Source organism: Cyanistes caeruleus, chromosome 3, assembly GCF_971803275.1.
Source record: "Cyanistes caeruleus chromosome 3, bCyaCae1.hap1.1, whole genome shotgun sequence".
NCBI classification, from domain to species: domain Eukaryota; kingdom Metazoa; phylum Chordata; class Aves; order Passeriformes; family Paridae; genus Cyanistes; species Cyanistes caeruleus.
Window position 1 is genome coordinate 90,843,027 of NC_141703.1, and position 14,747 is coordinate 90,857,773.

Genomic DNA, 14,747 nt, shown 5'->3' on the forward strand with positions numbered 1-14,747 from the left:
ATAAACAATTTATGGCAAAATTATTCACTGAGATTAGAAGCCAGATAAAAGAAGGGAGAAGGATCCAGAATGTTTTATGGTAATAGAAGGTATGATGGTATTGGCACAGGAGGAATGTACTTCCTAGGAGAGATGACAAAGAGGATCTGTCTCCTTGTTGGCATTTTTCAGAAGCACAACAAGAGGTAAGACTCTAGAAGAAAAATAGAAGCCGTTTTTATCCACAACCTATAGATCCTGGGGCCCCAGAGCTGAGCTGTCACATCTTATTTTTATATCCTACTCCCAGTGTGTGAGTGTTTTACCAAGATGTTTTCTTTTCTCTCATTTGATATTTTCAGCAATTGCTATTGTTCTGCAGTCTCCAAACGGGCTCTGGGAGCCCAAGGACAGCAAGAAAAGCTGAAGTACGGGAAACTTTGTACCCGGAAAGGGCAGAGCAGGAGGACAGAGACTCCAAGGTCTCCTGGAAATGCGGTGCCTCACTATCCCTGATGCAAGAGCTGTACTCAGGTGCTGTGCCATTTCACAGTGAGTTCAAAAAGTGTTTATAACCCTCAGGTATTGAGTGGCTGTGGCTTCACATGACTGTAATACGCAGGAGCTAGTGTTAGCCTAGAGTGAACAGAAAAAGCAATGTTTTGTATTCTTTTTTCTTTTGTTTGGAGGCTGCTAAGCACATGCAGAGTGCTGGGGGTCTCCACTGCTATCCACTTCTCTGGCCATAAAGAATGAACAAAGCCAGCAAAAACATACAATGCCAGCAATAACATACAATGAGCAATTTCTCATTGTGTTACTTATTGCATAGGTTAACCTGAAAAGAGATGATCTAGCTCAAACTCATTTGTGGGTAGCCTAGATAGTTTAAAAGGGAGACAACTCTGATCTGGCACAAATTGGGGTATCTTAGAAAAACATTTGTAGTTTCCACATAACTGATTCATGATTATGTCTGTTTGAGATGGTGTGCTTTAAAAATATCAGATAGAAAAAAAAAAAAAAAAAAAGGATGATTGGTGTAATCTATATTAATTATTCTTCATATTTGCAGTTATTTCTAAAACTCCATAAAAATTACCAGAAAACAAAACTAAACTGAACTAAAAAGGTTGCTTCCTGTTAGCTGGTAATTAAAACATCCTGATTTGAAACTAAATATAACCCTTCCTCTAAATTTGGTAATTTTTTGCTAGACTGGGCTCTCTGCACATGTAAATAGCACAATCTAATCACTCATTTTTATTCAAATCCACAATTTGCATTTACTTATGTTAGAAAATAGCGAATGGCTTTGCTTATTTATGTGATAATTATTTTTTTTTACTTTGATTTGTGTCAAGCTATTTTTGGATAAGAACTGGAATTCAATTAAGATGCAGAAAGACAGCATTTAAATTCCACTTTTTACTTGATAATGGAGCTACCCAGTAGTTGTACAGGACATAGAAGATGACAAAACTGATTTACCAAGGAAAGGAAATAGTATCTGTAGGTGTGAATTTAATTGTTTCTTTTTGGTTCATGTGTCATACAAGTTTTAAAGCTAATAGAGCTCAGCCTTTCCAGCCTCACTTACAGTAAGACGAAAGAAGGAAATCTAGTCCTCCTTTTCCAACTTGCTATGAACTTTGTAGTGCTGATAAGAGCAGTAGCTGTTGAATCAAAATAATAATAAATAATGAATAAATTTAAGAAAGCCTCCCAGAACTTCCAGAAAAAAAGGCTGCAAATTGCAGGGAAGTGAGCTCTTGGACTTCAGCAGATTTTTCTAGTTTTTTCACTGGTGACTTACCTCACATTGCTGATGTGAGATTAGGCCTTTAATACACAAAATTTCCCATTGATTTCTCAAACAGCTTCATTTTCTAACAGTAAGATCCATTTTATTTAAAAGCTAAAAACACAGTTAAAAAAAATTCAAACCAGCTCTGACTGCACCCTTAGCAGTCCTCCATTTGCTCCTACTCATTTCACATCTAAACAGAAGTTTCTGCAAGAGGCTCCTCCCAGAACAGGACCCATTCTGTGATCACCAAAGGCAGGTTTTTATTGCATGTTCCTCAAACAATTAGCACCACCTCAGCAGCCATTCCACTGCCATCCCTGAGCTTCTCAGGATGACATTAATCCACCTTCTCCTCCTGATTCTCCCTGCTGGCAACCTTTTCTGTTTCATGTTCAGCTGGAGCCCAGGACTTCCTCCACCTGACTGTGCTGCCACAATAGGTCACAAAAGGACCTCAAGCACAAAATGTCCCTGGCTGTTCAAGCAGTTGCCCAGCAGCTTTCTTTTAGTTAAGGGGCTGCAGATTTCTGACTATGTTGGAGAGTCAGAAAAGGATGTGGCTGCAGACCAAACCCTCTCACATCTCCTAAGCAACCACTGAAATAGATGAACGGTCTTTTCAAAATGGCATCATGATAAAGTGATTTGGCAAAATGCGAATATAATTTCCTGTTGACTGTTAAGGCTCCATAAATGATCTTTAGTCACTGAGCACAGTGGATCTGTGTTCTGCAATAAACAGCAAGTATGAAATAACCTCCTTCTCTATTGCAACACAAACCAAGATCACAGATTTCTTGTCCAGCCTGTATGCACTAAATCAGGAGCTCCTACAGAGACAGGCCTTTGCTTCTCAGCTTGACATCCAAAAGTTTCCAAGTTTTTAGGGTTTGTGTCTTTAAAATTTCTCTATACACTAATGATTGCTGTAGCTTTTTTGGTAGTGGTTTATCCTGAAATCTGAGCATCTTACAAGAAAATCCCCGACACCCGGAGCTGGGACTTTAGGGCAGTTGCTGTGTGACAATAATATTACAATCCAGAAAACCCAATACATACTGGGTTTTCTAATAGCTCCCTTATCTCCTATGACAAAGGCAATTCCCAGTGTTATTAGGAGCTTTTGAGTTACTCAGATTTTCTTCTGTGACGAGTTGAAGTGCAACACTGTAGGGTCATGCATGCTGTATCCTACAGACCCTGTCTGCTAGAGGTCAGTCTGAAATCCAGCCTCTCCTTGCTTAATTTCTCCCTTTTACTGATTTATCTGGAAAACATGAATTCTAGCACTTGAGTAGTTCACTGTACCCTCCATTCACCTAAAGTTTCCCCCTGAGACTGCTGTCCTACAAAGCCCATGAATCAGTGTTGTGTGCCCATGGTGTTAAAATATTATCTTGGTTTTGCCCCAGCTCCATTTTTCCTGACAGCATGCATTGTCCTAAGCTGTTCTTAAAAGTTGCTTCCAATTTCAAATTGGAAATACTTGGTATTGTTACAAAAAGATGCTATGTAACTATAACTCAAACCACTGGATTTGTCCCAGCATCTCTTAAATTTGTCAGAGAACTGTGTGTATGGGGTGATCAGTGGAGTGAGAGTATGACACTGGCACTGAGGTTGCTTGCACTTCTGCCCTCCTCCTCAAAAGAGATTTATACCCCTCTTCTCAGGCAGGACTGGCAGATGCCTGTGTGGTTTAGGCAGATACTTTTCTAGCTAGTCTTTCTCTTTCCCCTAAATTTTGCTATCATTCTGGTACTCAGCACCTTTCTTATCTAGCTGGAAATGTTGGCATCCTTTTTTTCTTTTTTTTTTTTGCAAGGAAACCTCTCTAGTGCTTATGGGTCTCAAGGAAAACCCAAACTTGATCCAGCTGAAGGATGTTCCTGGAATCTCCCTTAGGGATACACGTCCTTTTCTGGCTAGAGTTATCTCAGCTCAGAGGGCCAAAAGAAGCAGCAAAGTTGGAACTTAAGATAATGGAACAAATCCATTTTGGATGCAAATCTGTGATTTCCAGGCTCTCCTCATTTAGGCTGCTATGGATCAGGCAAACCTCTCAGTCTTAAAAGAAACTTTCATTCTCTCGTCTCCCTGTATGGCTTGTTTGTTTGTTTGTTTTCTCCCCCCTCTTTGTTTTTTACTTTGGCTCCATTTGTTTAAAACAAGCAGAAGTAATCTTGTTTTTGCTCTGCACACCAGTAGGGCTGGGGCTGCTTTTTCTCTCCCCTTACAGTGCTGCTGTTGCAGAGAATGATGGCCAAACACCACAAGAGCACAGGAAACAACAATGGGGTGAGGGAGAAGGGCGTCTGAGCACACCTGTAACCCTATATGTACATGTTCTACTACAATCAGGGCAGAGATAGCAAAAGCTTTCCAGGAACAACCTGCTGCTAAAATGTGCTCTGGCAGGAATACAGGATTAGGGGTGAGGGAGAACACAGAGCAGACCTTACATTGCTCCTTGCCATCCTGATTTGTTGTCTCTTGGCATTCCCCCCGTGTCTTCTGACACCTCCTCAAAGACAGTGCCTGGGGCAGGGCCACACCACAGAGCTCTGAGCAAGAGGAAAAAGCCCACGGGGAAGGTTGAAGTGAAGAGGCAGAATTGCTTCCCATTTCCCAGTACAGTACGTTACAAGGGGCCCATTGCAAAGCTTGGCTGCCTGACAGTTTCGTTTGCAAGAGCTTTGGCCCCTTTCCAAGCAATTCTTTCAGGTCTCATTGTTTGGTAGGAAACAAACAAGGGGAACAGCACTGGGTGGGCACACCAGAAGAGGGTCTAAATATAGCAGGGCAGCATTAGGGAGCCAGGCTTCTTAGCCAAAGCTTACTCTAAAGATGACAGACCCGCTCTGCTAGTCTACAGAAAAGACACCAGTTCTGCTGTAGGCACCCCAGAGGAGAGGGCTCTCTAGATGTCCCAGTCCTCTTGGCCAGCTACAATGATGCTACACTAGCCATCAAAGTTGAAAGTAGCCTGTTAAGCTGAGTAAGTAATTGCAAATCACACAAAGAATATAACTGGTTTTAGCCTGAAGTCTTCTGAGTAGTTTCTGCTATAATTTACACCCAGTCTAACTTCAGCATGAGTCAGGAAATAATCTGAACTACAGATTTGGGCAATGAGGTGTCAGAATGAAGGCAAGCCAAGCCCTTTTGACCTGTGATGGAAAGAAGATAACTTTATATCACCTTTGCTTGGAGGTGTTGAGACTCTGTAGGATTCAAACTAAATAATTTTGCTGGCAGCACTGCAGACCTGGTGACATTTCTGAAAGCAAAGGAAGAGAGAAAACAAGTCTGCTAAAGAAGTTTAAAAACGTCCTCCTTTACTTGGCATATCCCCACAGAAAACACATCCCTCTAGAGCAGCCAGGGCACAGGTAAGGAAGTGTTAAAGGAGAAATGTGGCTTTTCCTGAGGGAGTATATGGAGAGCTTTAATTTTACACATCCTGAGCAAGGGGACACTCAAATCTCAGGCAGAAGGAATCCCCTCACAGAGCTGGTTTTCCTGCTCAGTACCTTCAGCATTTAAGAGCACAGTAGAAAGGCAAGTTGTTTTTCCACTTAACCTAGGGGCACGCCTGACCATGAGGAGAGATGTGGTGTGAGACAGGAAGAAAAAACAAGAAGGAAGAGGGAATATGACCAGCTTTGCAGAGAAGACAATAGGAGATCATTTGTGCAGACCCTCCAGAGCATTTCCTACAGGGATTTAGCTCAGGGAACAGAAATAAGAAACAACAAATGTGCCAGAGCCTGCCACATGCAGGAACACCTGGCCTTGCCTGATGCAGCTGCCAGCACTCTCTGCCCCTCACAGCTGCCAGCCCCTGTTAGAGGTGTCTGCAAAGAGCACATGTGGCTTTTGCAAACTTGTATTTCCTTTCTTCCCCCTTCCTGCCACCAAACCACGCTTTGCCCTCTTAGAGAGAAGGTGTGAAGCAGCAGATTGTCCTAGCACCATCATAGCTGGCGATTCTTCATAGGAACTCATCCTTGTGCTGGATGTTCAGGCACAATAAAAGGAATCTTAGTTGAAAGTTTGTGCTAAAACAAGATATAAGTCTCTCATACAAAAGATGATTCATGCAAGTGATTAAGAGACGACCTCAGAATAAAAGAAGTCAGGTTTTAAGTGACTTTTAAAAATAGCAGGCTAGCTTTTATCCCTAAAATAGTTAGCATCCCCTGAGCTTTTTGTTGGGGTTTTTATTAAAAAAAAATAAATATTATGAAACAGCCCTTATATTCTACAGAAAGTGAGAAAATAGAGTCAACCCCTAAACCCACTTCTTTTCTCCCTTCCAGATTAGTCCTTATAATAGAGATTAGTTCTCAGCCCTTAGCCTCAAAACACCATTAAAATAATGCAAGGCTGCTGTTTTTATGCAGTCAGGTTAACCCACAACTTCCTTCTCCCGTGGCAACATGATTAGCAGAATGGATAAGAGAGGTACATCTGAAAGTGGAAATACAGGCAGTGAAGTGGGTGCTGGTTTCAGGCTGGTGAGCTTGGCTAATCAGAAATTATACATGTGGGGTTTTTCACAGAGTGCTACCAATGCTGTTTGGTACAGAACTGAGGACAGGAGAAACTAAATAGTTAGGGTTTTTTGTCTTTTTTTTTTTTATTTTATTATAGGCCTCTGGCTCAACAGATTTTTCATTACTGTCAGAACAATGTTTATAGGCTAGAGGGCTGGGGAAACTGCAACAAAAGAAGTGGGTTGCAAATATGGAGGAAGAGATTGATACTTCAAACTCTGCTTCTGTCTCTTAGGCTGTGGTAGTAAAGCTGCCACATAGTGACAAAGCAAGGGGTGTCTGAAGGGATAGATAGATAGATAGATAGATAGATAGATAGATAGATAGATAGATAGATAGATAGATAGATCTCCTCAGGATTTTCTTTCCCAATTGAGTTTTCTCAGCTCCTAGAAATGTCTAGTCTGTGCTTGAATATTCTGATAATCACTTGTATTCACAGGCTGGTAAGACTTAAGGAGAAATGGCCTTATGTTTAAGACATTCCCCATGTTCACAGGTGGAGCTGATTGGGCTTTCTGCTGTGCTGTAGAGTCACAATGTAGTTTTAAGCAAAATTTATGTAGGCCTCTTTGGTTAGCTGATCAGGCAGAAAAAACACAAAAACATTTCCTGGTTTGGTGGGAATCCTTATTGTTGATATTTGCAGTGAGGCAATGTGTTGAAGGAATCACCTCTGTGACACACTACCTTGCTTGTACTCAGCATAAAGTTGCCAGCTGTATCTTTGAAGCTATTCCAAAATTTGCTGGCAGGATGCTCTCAAAAAGGCCTTTGTGATTTTGGAATGTCTCCGTCGTGGAAGGTTTGTGGTCTTCCTTCCTCACCAAATGGGTCACTCCTGCTGGTAAGGTGCTAGGAGGAGGTTCAGACCATGCCTCTGAGATGAAGGAAGCTTTTTCTAGCTGTGTGGCTTGTCTGACAGATTTTTTTCTCTGAATGTTTGTTTTACAGTACTGTCATATAATACTGAGCTATCAATAGAGTTTTACACAGGGAGACATAAAGCCTTTCTGTAATGGTCTTTATGTTGTTTAAATAACGAACAGTTTGAGTCCCCAGTCAAGAATTAGAGATCTGCTGTGCCAGATGCTGGACAAACACAGAATTAGGCAAATGTCATGGTTCAAACAAGTTTGTGCTCTGAATAAGGGAATGGAGATATGCTCCTCATCGTGTTTTCTGTATCCAAGACATCTCTGAAAGGACTGTGAACAGTGGGAGCAGGCAATCTGGCTAAAAACACAGTTGCATGTTTTGTAGTTGTGCTCTGTACAGTCAGTACTGAATATCATGTTATATTGGGGTACTTAGAATCATTTAGGTTGGAAAAGACCTCTAAGGTCATTGAGTCCAACTGTTAGCCCAGCACTGCCAAGTCCACCACTAAACCCTGTAGCCCTGGTCACGCTGCCATGTCATGAGCAGGCAGCAAGGAGCCTTGTGGGGTGCCTCCTTCATTTGCACCCGAGGTGCTGGGATCTGCAGAGTAGCTGACAAAACAGCTGCACAGGGCAGATACACACAGAACAAGGTATCTTAGGGTGTAGGTCAAGAAGGTGAAAGGCAAAAAGGGAGGGGAGAGCTGAGGATAAAGGGTTTGTGTGGCTGGGAATGGGTGAAATTAGGAACCAAGAGTGGTAGGTGCCCTGTGACAAGGATCAACCCCATAGTCTGTGGTCCAAAATGGGCTCAGGGAAACAAAAGACTCTATGACAGCCTTTGGCTTCACAATACACTCCTGCTTTGGCCACAGAGATGGGAGTAGACAGGAAACTGCTCTGGAGAGGGGCAGGAGAGGAAAGAGAGTGTGCTGAGGGGTGGGGAGGGAGGGTGAACTGGTGTGTCAGAGTCTAACAATGAACCGTCTGTGTCAGGAAAACAGACGTACTCGGCAGGGCTATTTTTAGGGGTTCAGATCTCCCCCTCTCTGAGTCTGCCTCCCCCCTTTTCTGTGCTGAGTGGCGCCTGGCAGATTGGTGGAGATTTAAAGGCCACAGATAGGAAAGAGCTCAAACACAATGAAGGAAATGCAGCAGGGAGGGGAGAGATGGGTGCCCAGAAATAGCCTGTGCGACGCCTCAGCCACGGCCCCCAGCTCTAGTGGAAGGGGAAGAAATACTTAGACCTAATGGCCAAAGCTCATTCCCCAGGCTCTCGGGGTGCTTCTGGTGTCACTGATACCTTGTCTGTGAGAACAGAGAGAATGGTAAAGAACTGTAAAATCATTATCCGTGCTGTGTTCATTCACACACACAAGGCTGGCTCGCCACATCCGTTCTCAAGACGAAGGGTGGGTGAGGCATCGCCGATCAGAAGTGAAGTGGGATGGGAGGGTGCCTCACCTTCCTGCATCAACGTGTGGCTGACAGGGAGGCTTTTGTAACTAACTTAAAATCCTGACCTATATTTACAGGTTAAAGGGAAGGAGTTAAAGTCATTGTTGGGGGTCATGGCTTCCAAACTTGGGCTGTGGCACTGCAGGGCTGCTGACTACCACACTCTGCACATGTTGGCAGAGATGAGGAAGGAATCTATATGGAGATTGGCTGCTATGGGAATCCCAGTTTGCCCTGATGTTGCTCCTATTCTGCACTCATTTTTTTTTTTTTTTCCTATTTTATTTTTAGGAGGGAGAGAATTTCCCCCTTCTTTTCCAGCTGTTTCAATGTTGAATTCCATTTCGCTTTCCATAATTCTTGCCTGAGAATTTTTCCTCTCCAAGTTTGCCTGATCTTGTCTGTGAAGCTTTCCCAGGAGGGACACTGGCTTACTCCTTAGCCCTGCTCACTCAGACTAGTTCAGAGACCTGCCCTGCCTCCTGGGTTGCGCAAATCCAGATTTCGTATTTTTTCCTCTCTGGAGAACATCGCCTCTTTCCCTCAGAAAAATCCCTTGGCTCAGCACTGATTTCAGGCTCCGATATGAAGTGCTTTATTTGTAAAGCCTCCCTTGTTTGGCTCCCACTCACCTTGCTTGACCTCCTCCTCCTCCTCCTCCTCCTCCTCCTTCCTCTCCTTCTCTTGGCCACGGGCTCCCTGGGCAATCCTGTAGCGACCTCCCCTCTGTCCTCTTGCTGAACCTTATCCTGGCACTGGAAGAGCGATGGGAAGGCCCTGTAGCCCAGCCTGCCTGGCAAGAGCTCTCCTGGAGCTCCTCTTTCTCTTCTTTCTCTTCTTTCTCTCGCTGCAGCACACGCCTCTTTCACCCTGCTTGCCATGCCATTTCCTTTCTCCAGCTCTCTTCCCTCCATGGGAACGAGGAGCTGGGCAGCAGCACAAGGCAGCAAGGCAGCAAACCTACAGCATCTGAAAGAGCTTCTGTGAATAAAGTGGGAATATTCCCTGTTTTGTTTCTAGCTTCTCTTCCTTGTACTTGTGCTTCAAATACTGTTTTTTTCTTGTCATGGGGGTGGCAGTCTCTCTGCTTTCCCCACTACAGTACCATGGTGGTGATGGCTGCTGGTGGGTCCTGCAGCCTGGCCCTGGATACTCAGGGTCCAGGGTCCTGGCTGGGATCAGGGCAGCAAACCACAGATAACCAAAATGAGATGGCAGCATTTGATTTCTGCAGTGTTCATCAGCCAGCAGGACCCATCACCATGCCTTCCAAAGGTGGCACCAAGAAACGGTGCTTCCAGCTGAAAATGACTACTGGCCTGTAATAACCACCACGGGGTGAGGGTGCTGTGCTGACCCAGCAGTGCTGCTGAGTGCCCATGCTCTGGCACTGTGAGCCTTGGACCGGGGCTGTCCAAGGGAGGGGAAGGGGTTCAAGCTGCACTGGGTTCTCCATTGCCCCTGGGGCCAGAAATCCCTTGCTGGTGACATGAGGAAGCTTTACTCATGCAGGGGGTGATTATATTTTAAAAAATTATTTATTTATTTATTTATTTTAAAATGAAAACATTCTCTTTGGAAGACATTCTGTTTGGATAAACTTGCAAGAGGGGAGTGGAGAAACCATATCTAAGATGAGGGAGGGCAACGGAGATGGGGCAGGAGTGTGATGTGGAGGGTTACAAGATGAAAGTACAGGTGGACACACATCCTGTTAGTGATGTGACCTCTGTCTGATGTAGAGCAGCGGAGGAGACCAGTGAGATTAAACATCTTGTTTAGCTCAGGGTAGGAGGGAGGGAGGGGGCTGAAGGGGGGAGTTTGGGACTTCAAAGAAGATGGTGTGGTTACTTGCCGTGGTGAACCTGTTCTCTCACCGCTGGTCCAGTGTGGAGACTCAGCTGTGTGTGAAAGGGCTGGCAACTGCAGCAGGACATGCCTCCTCCCTGAGGAGGCTGGGACAGGGCTTTATCTTCCTACAGAAGGCAGCCAGTCACAGTGGGAGGATGGCCTGGCAAGGCATCCAGGTCTGAGCGTCCTGTTGTCTGTGCAAGCTGTGTGAAGTGCGGCCCTTGGCAGGCAGGCAGGATGCGCTGTGGCACGCGATGGCTTTGGTGGCACGCCGGTGCAGGGAGGGATCCCATGCTCTGACTCGACATCAAGGTGCTGTGAGATGCTCAGAATAAATTCAAGGAAGTTCTAAGTGTTTCATGAGGGTTCCTGAGAACAAGCACTGGTCTGGTGTGAGAGCTCAGTTTTCCTCCTTAGCTTGCAAGTGGGAGCAGAAGGCAGGGAGGTGACGGGCCAGACATCTCTATGATACATTCTGCAAATCATTTTCCCCTCAACGCGTCAGGCATCAAGCTGTAAAATGGGGATAATTATGCTAATTGCAGTGGTAAACTGCAAAATCGGAGCTGTAATTGTACAAGGTCCCTCACTAGGTCCTTTGGTGTTTTTTCTTAGGCATGAAGTGGTAACATCCAACACTTCTGAAGGAAAAATTAGTCACCGTACCAACAGAACCTGAATTGATTTTGGCAGTGGTCAGATCTCAGACAGGGGCTTGATTTCTCTGAAAAATTACTCTCAATGAGTGAGGTGGTGAGTTTGCAGACGGGTTCCTCTGCCCCATGAGAGTGCAGAGCTGAGGATTGTGAAGGGAGGTGGGTTAAGGGTGTCCTTTGCACCATTTCCTGGCCAGTTTTCCTCCGAACCAAAACGACTTTCCTTGTCTTTGGCCTGATTTTTGGTGAAAAGCTGCGGTATCCTGTTTTTCATTTGTTCGTTCATTTTGTAACCCAGACCCATACAGCTACATTTGGCACAGAAGAAGGGTCAGTGAAGCCTTAGGAGAGTACATTTTGCCTCCCCGGGTACGCTGGTGGGCATACCCAGTCCTGTGAAGAAATCTGAATTTCTGGGATAAAAAAACGTGAAGTAAGTGCAAGGAACCGCTCTTTTGAGCTGACACGTGTGTACTGAAAACTGGACCAGAAAAGCACTTGTGGGGTGAAAGGGGACAATGACACAGACAAGGCTCGGGGCCTGAAGGCAGACCTGTCCCATTTCCCTTCTTGCTGTACTGAGTCATTTCAGCTCCTTATCTAAACCCCTTTGTTGTTCAGGGGGAGCCTTTTTTGGGAGCTGACTCAAAAGTATGTGAACTTAGACGCCCGGACAGCATCTGTTTCTGCTTGCCGGGGAGGAGGGAGCTGAAGGTTTCCCTCTTTAATTTCCCAGCTCTCTGTCCCCTTTCTTGCACTTCAGCCGCTCCAGCCCGCACCTCTGCAGAGGAAGGCAGATGCTGCAGTGGCAGAGTCATGTTGGAGGGCAGGAAGGCGCCTTGCAGAGAAGGACCCTGCGAGCAGAGCAGGAAGCGCCTGCATCGCCCCACAGCGATTTCCTCCCGGACAGCCCCGTTATCTGGCAGGACAAGCTCTCCCTCTTCTTCTCCCCCATCCCATCCCTGTCCCCCAGCTCCTCTCCCCGCCTTCCCTCAGCCTCACACACACACACACACAGACACACATACACACGCACTTCACTGCCAAAAAGCGTCCTCCGCCCCCCTCCTCAGCTAACTTCCTTTCAGCTTTTTTTTTTTTTTTTTTTGAGCTGGATAATCCTAGGATTTGTAAAACGGGGGAAAGGAGAGAGCGACTGAGCGGGAGTCAGGACAGGAAGCTGGTTTCTCATTCCTGCGACTGTCCCAAGCAGGAGGAGGGGAAGGGGGGGAGCCAGAGAGGAGCCTTGTGCAGACTCTTCCCCGGTCGCTTTTCATCAGCCCGCTTGAACTTCCAGTCTCCTCCGAAAGCCAAGAGAGGACGACCAGACTGGGACGCCTTCTGCTAGAAGTGGCGACAGCGCGACTGGCGAAACGCAGAAGGTGGCTGTGGAGGGTCCCGGGATTGCGCTGCTTTTCCCTAAAAGACATCCCCCCACCACCTCCCGCTCCCAAATTGCCAGCTCTGATGCGGGCACCCATCCGCCACCCACTTGCCTCTGATGAGAACCGTGCTGGGCTCAGGCTATGATCGCTGCTGCTGCGGGCTGTGGAGCCTCCTCTCGCCCTGACCTTCTTCTGCCACAGGAGCAGCCCAACATCTGGTGGGGATTAATGTTTGCTTCTCTGGCCGGACGCTGTACGGGACCCCCGATGTTGCTCCCTGGGAGCGGGACACGGGCGGTGGTCTGAGGAGAAGAGCAAGAATTTTGTCGCCCAGCGTGAGGCCGGGGGGAGGGGGGCAAGGCAGGAGGGGGGTGAACCTCTTTTGGGACTAACCTCATGAAGAACAAGGGAGCCAAACAGAAACTCAAGAGGAAGGGAGCCGCGAGCGCGTTCGGCTGCGACCTGACGGAGTATCTGGAGAGCTCTGGGCAGGATGGTAAATGCTTCTTTACTCTCGCTCTGCTTGCAGGAAAGCCAAACGCGTGGCCCCCTGGTCTCACCGGTAGTAGGACTGCAAAGCAGACCTTTCCAAAAGCTCAGGGTTAGACGACCTGGAGCCGAGTTATCCCCGGGAAGTGGAGTCACTGCCCCGTTACTCACAATGAATGAACGATCGGAAGATCGGTGATGCATCTGCGTGAGCCTTGCATGAGTAGTGCTGTGTGTGTGGAAAGGACAGGGCTGGGGTTCTAGGGCTTACTAAGTGTGTACCAAGACAGCCGGACATCGGTTGTGGTGCCCTCTCCCACCTGCCCGGCTGTGGACAGGCTTTTTGGGGAGTCAGGTTTGGAGATCTCAACTGTGCTCAGTGTTGCCTCCTCCAGGATTTCAAAATCCACCTGAAGTCCATGAGACTAGAATTTTGGAGGACTCTAGGGAGGAACTGGACTCCAGTACTCTTCCCATGTTGTCCTTGGACTGCTGGACGGACAGAGACTGGGTTATGGGGTGGAGTGTGGTGGGCTGGTGTAGGAGGCGTCTGAGCTAACGTGTTCACCACCCTGCCTGTTTGCTCTCACTCCTTCTTCCCTTGACTTTCATGCTCCCAGGTATTGAATGAGAACAAAGTAGCTCAGACAAGAGGTAACTCCAATAAAATAAGGGCTTCCTGAGTTTGAAATGGTCAGTCCTTGATGAGGGAAGGAGCAGAACATGTTTTTTTAAGGTGGGTTGGATGACAAGAGAAGTGGTTGTGAGTTTGGCCAGCAGAAGGACCTGCAGTTTAGCAAGAGGAAAAAATAATTGCATGCCTGTTACCGTCCCTGGTGTTAGCATTATGATCCAGGTTTAGCATTATATTCCAATTTGAATTAACCAATTTTACCAATGTCAGGCTATGTCAAGAAAAAAAACCCAAAAATTTGTAGCAGCAACGCCAGCTTTGTACAGGGCGAGCTGCACAATCAGGTCTTTCATTTGCTGATGAGCATGGCTGATGGAGTGCAGTGTGGAACTGCACTGGCAGAGGGATGGACTACATAACAGGAGTACTTTCCGTTGCACAGTGAAGAGGGCAGTAAATGTATCACTAAGATGAAATGTTATATATGTGCGTTTATTTAGGCATGGGGGAAAAGCAGCGGTTCAACTGCATTGTGGGTCATCTGTAACAGGTACCGACTCTTTTAACAGATACAGCTCTTAACAACAACTGAATTGAAACATCAAAAAAAATAACAGACTTAATGAGCTGATGTCCCTTTGCCAGTGTGAGGTGCAGACAGATAAATTCCATCCAGTGGAATCATCCATGAGCCTCTGTGGTGAAGGAACTATTTACAGCTGTTTACAGGAGCACTGGAAAACAGGACAGGGAAGGCGGGCACAGGCAGTATATTCATTCGAAGCAGAAGGGGATTTTGAAGGCAAAAACATAGTTAGTGCAGTTGAAATTAGGCCAGACAAGCAAAATCTATTACCTAAAATCCCATAGATTTTTTTTAAAAAAATAATCTTTTGAGACCAAGAAGGAAGAACATTTTCTCAAATCTCATTTGTGACATGGTTCACAGTTCCAATGTGCTTATCTCTCCATGCTGAGGAGCAGTGGGGGAGAATAGGAAGTTCCTTTCCTTTATGCAGTACTGCTATTTGTTCAGTAGCACATC

At 46.0% G+C, this 14,747-nt stretch overlaps 1 protein-coding gene across 2 annotated transcripts in view; it reads left to right on the top strand.

Moving 5' to 3' along the window:
• ARHGAP31 (Rho GTPase activating protein 31) overlaps positions 1–14,747 on the top strand; it is a 79,668-nt gene that overhangs the window by 6,698 nt on the left and 58,223 nt on the right. Inside the window, exon 2 of one of the 2 annotated variants that reach the window (XM_086882846.1) lies at positions 342–513. In XM_086882846.1, coding sequence (XP_086738972.1) covers positions 495–513 — 19 coding nt within the window. In that variant the 5' untranslated portion in view covers positions 342–494. Of the gene's footprint in view, positions 1–341; positions 514–12,310; positions 13,076–14,747 lie in introns of those variants that run through there. The other variant, XM_023941236.2, reaches the window with a different exon arrangement.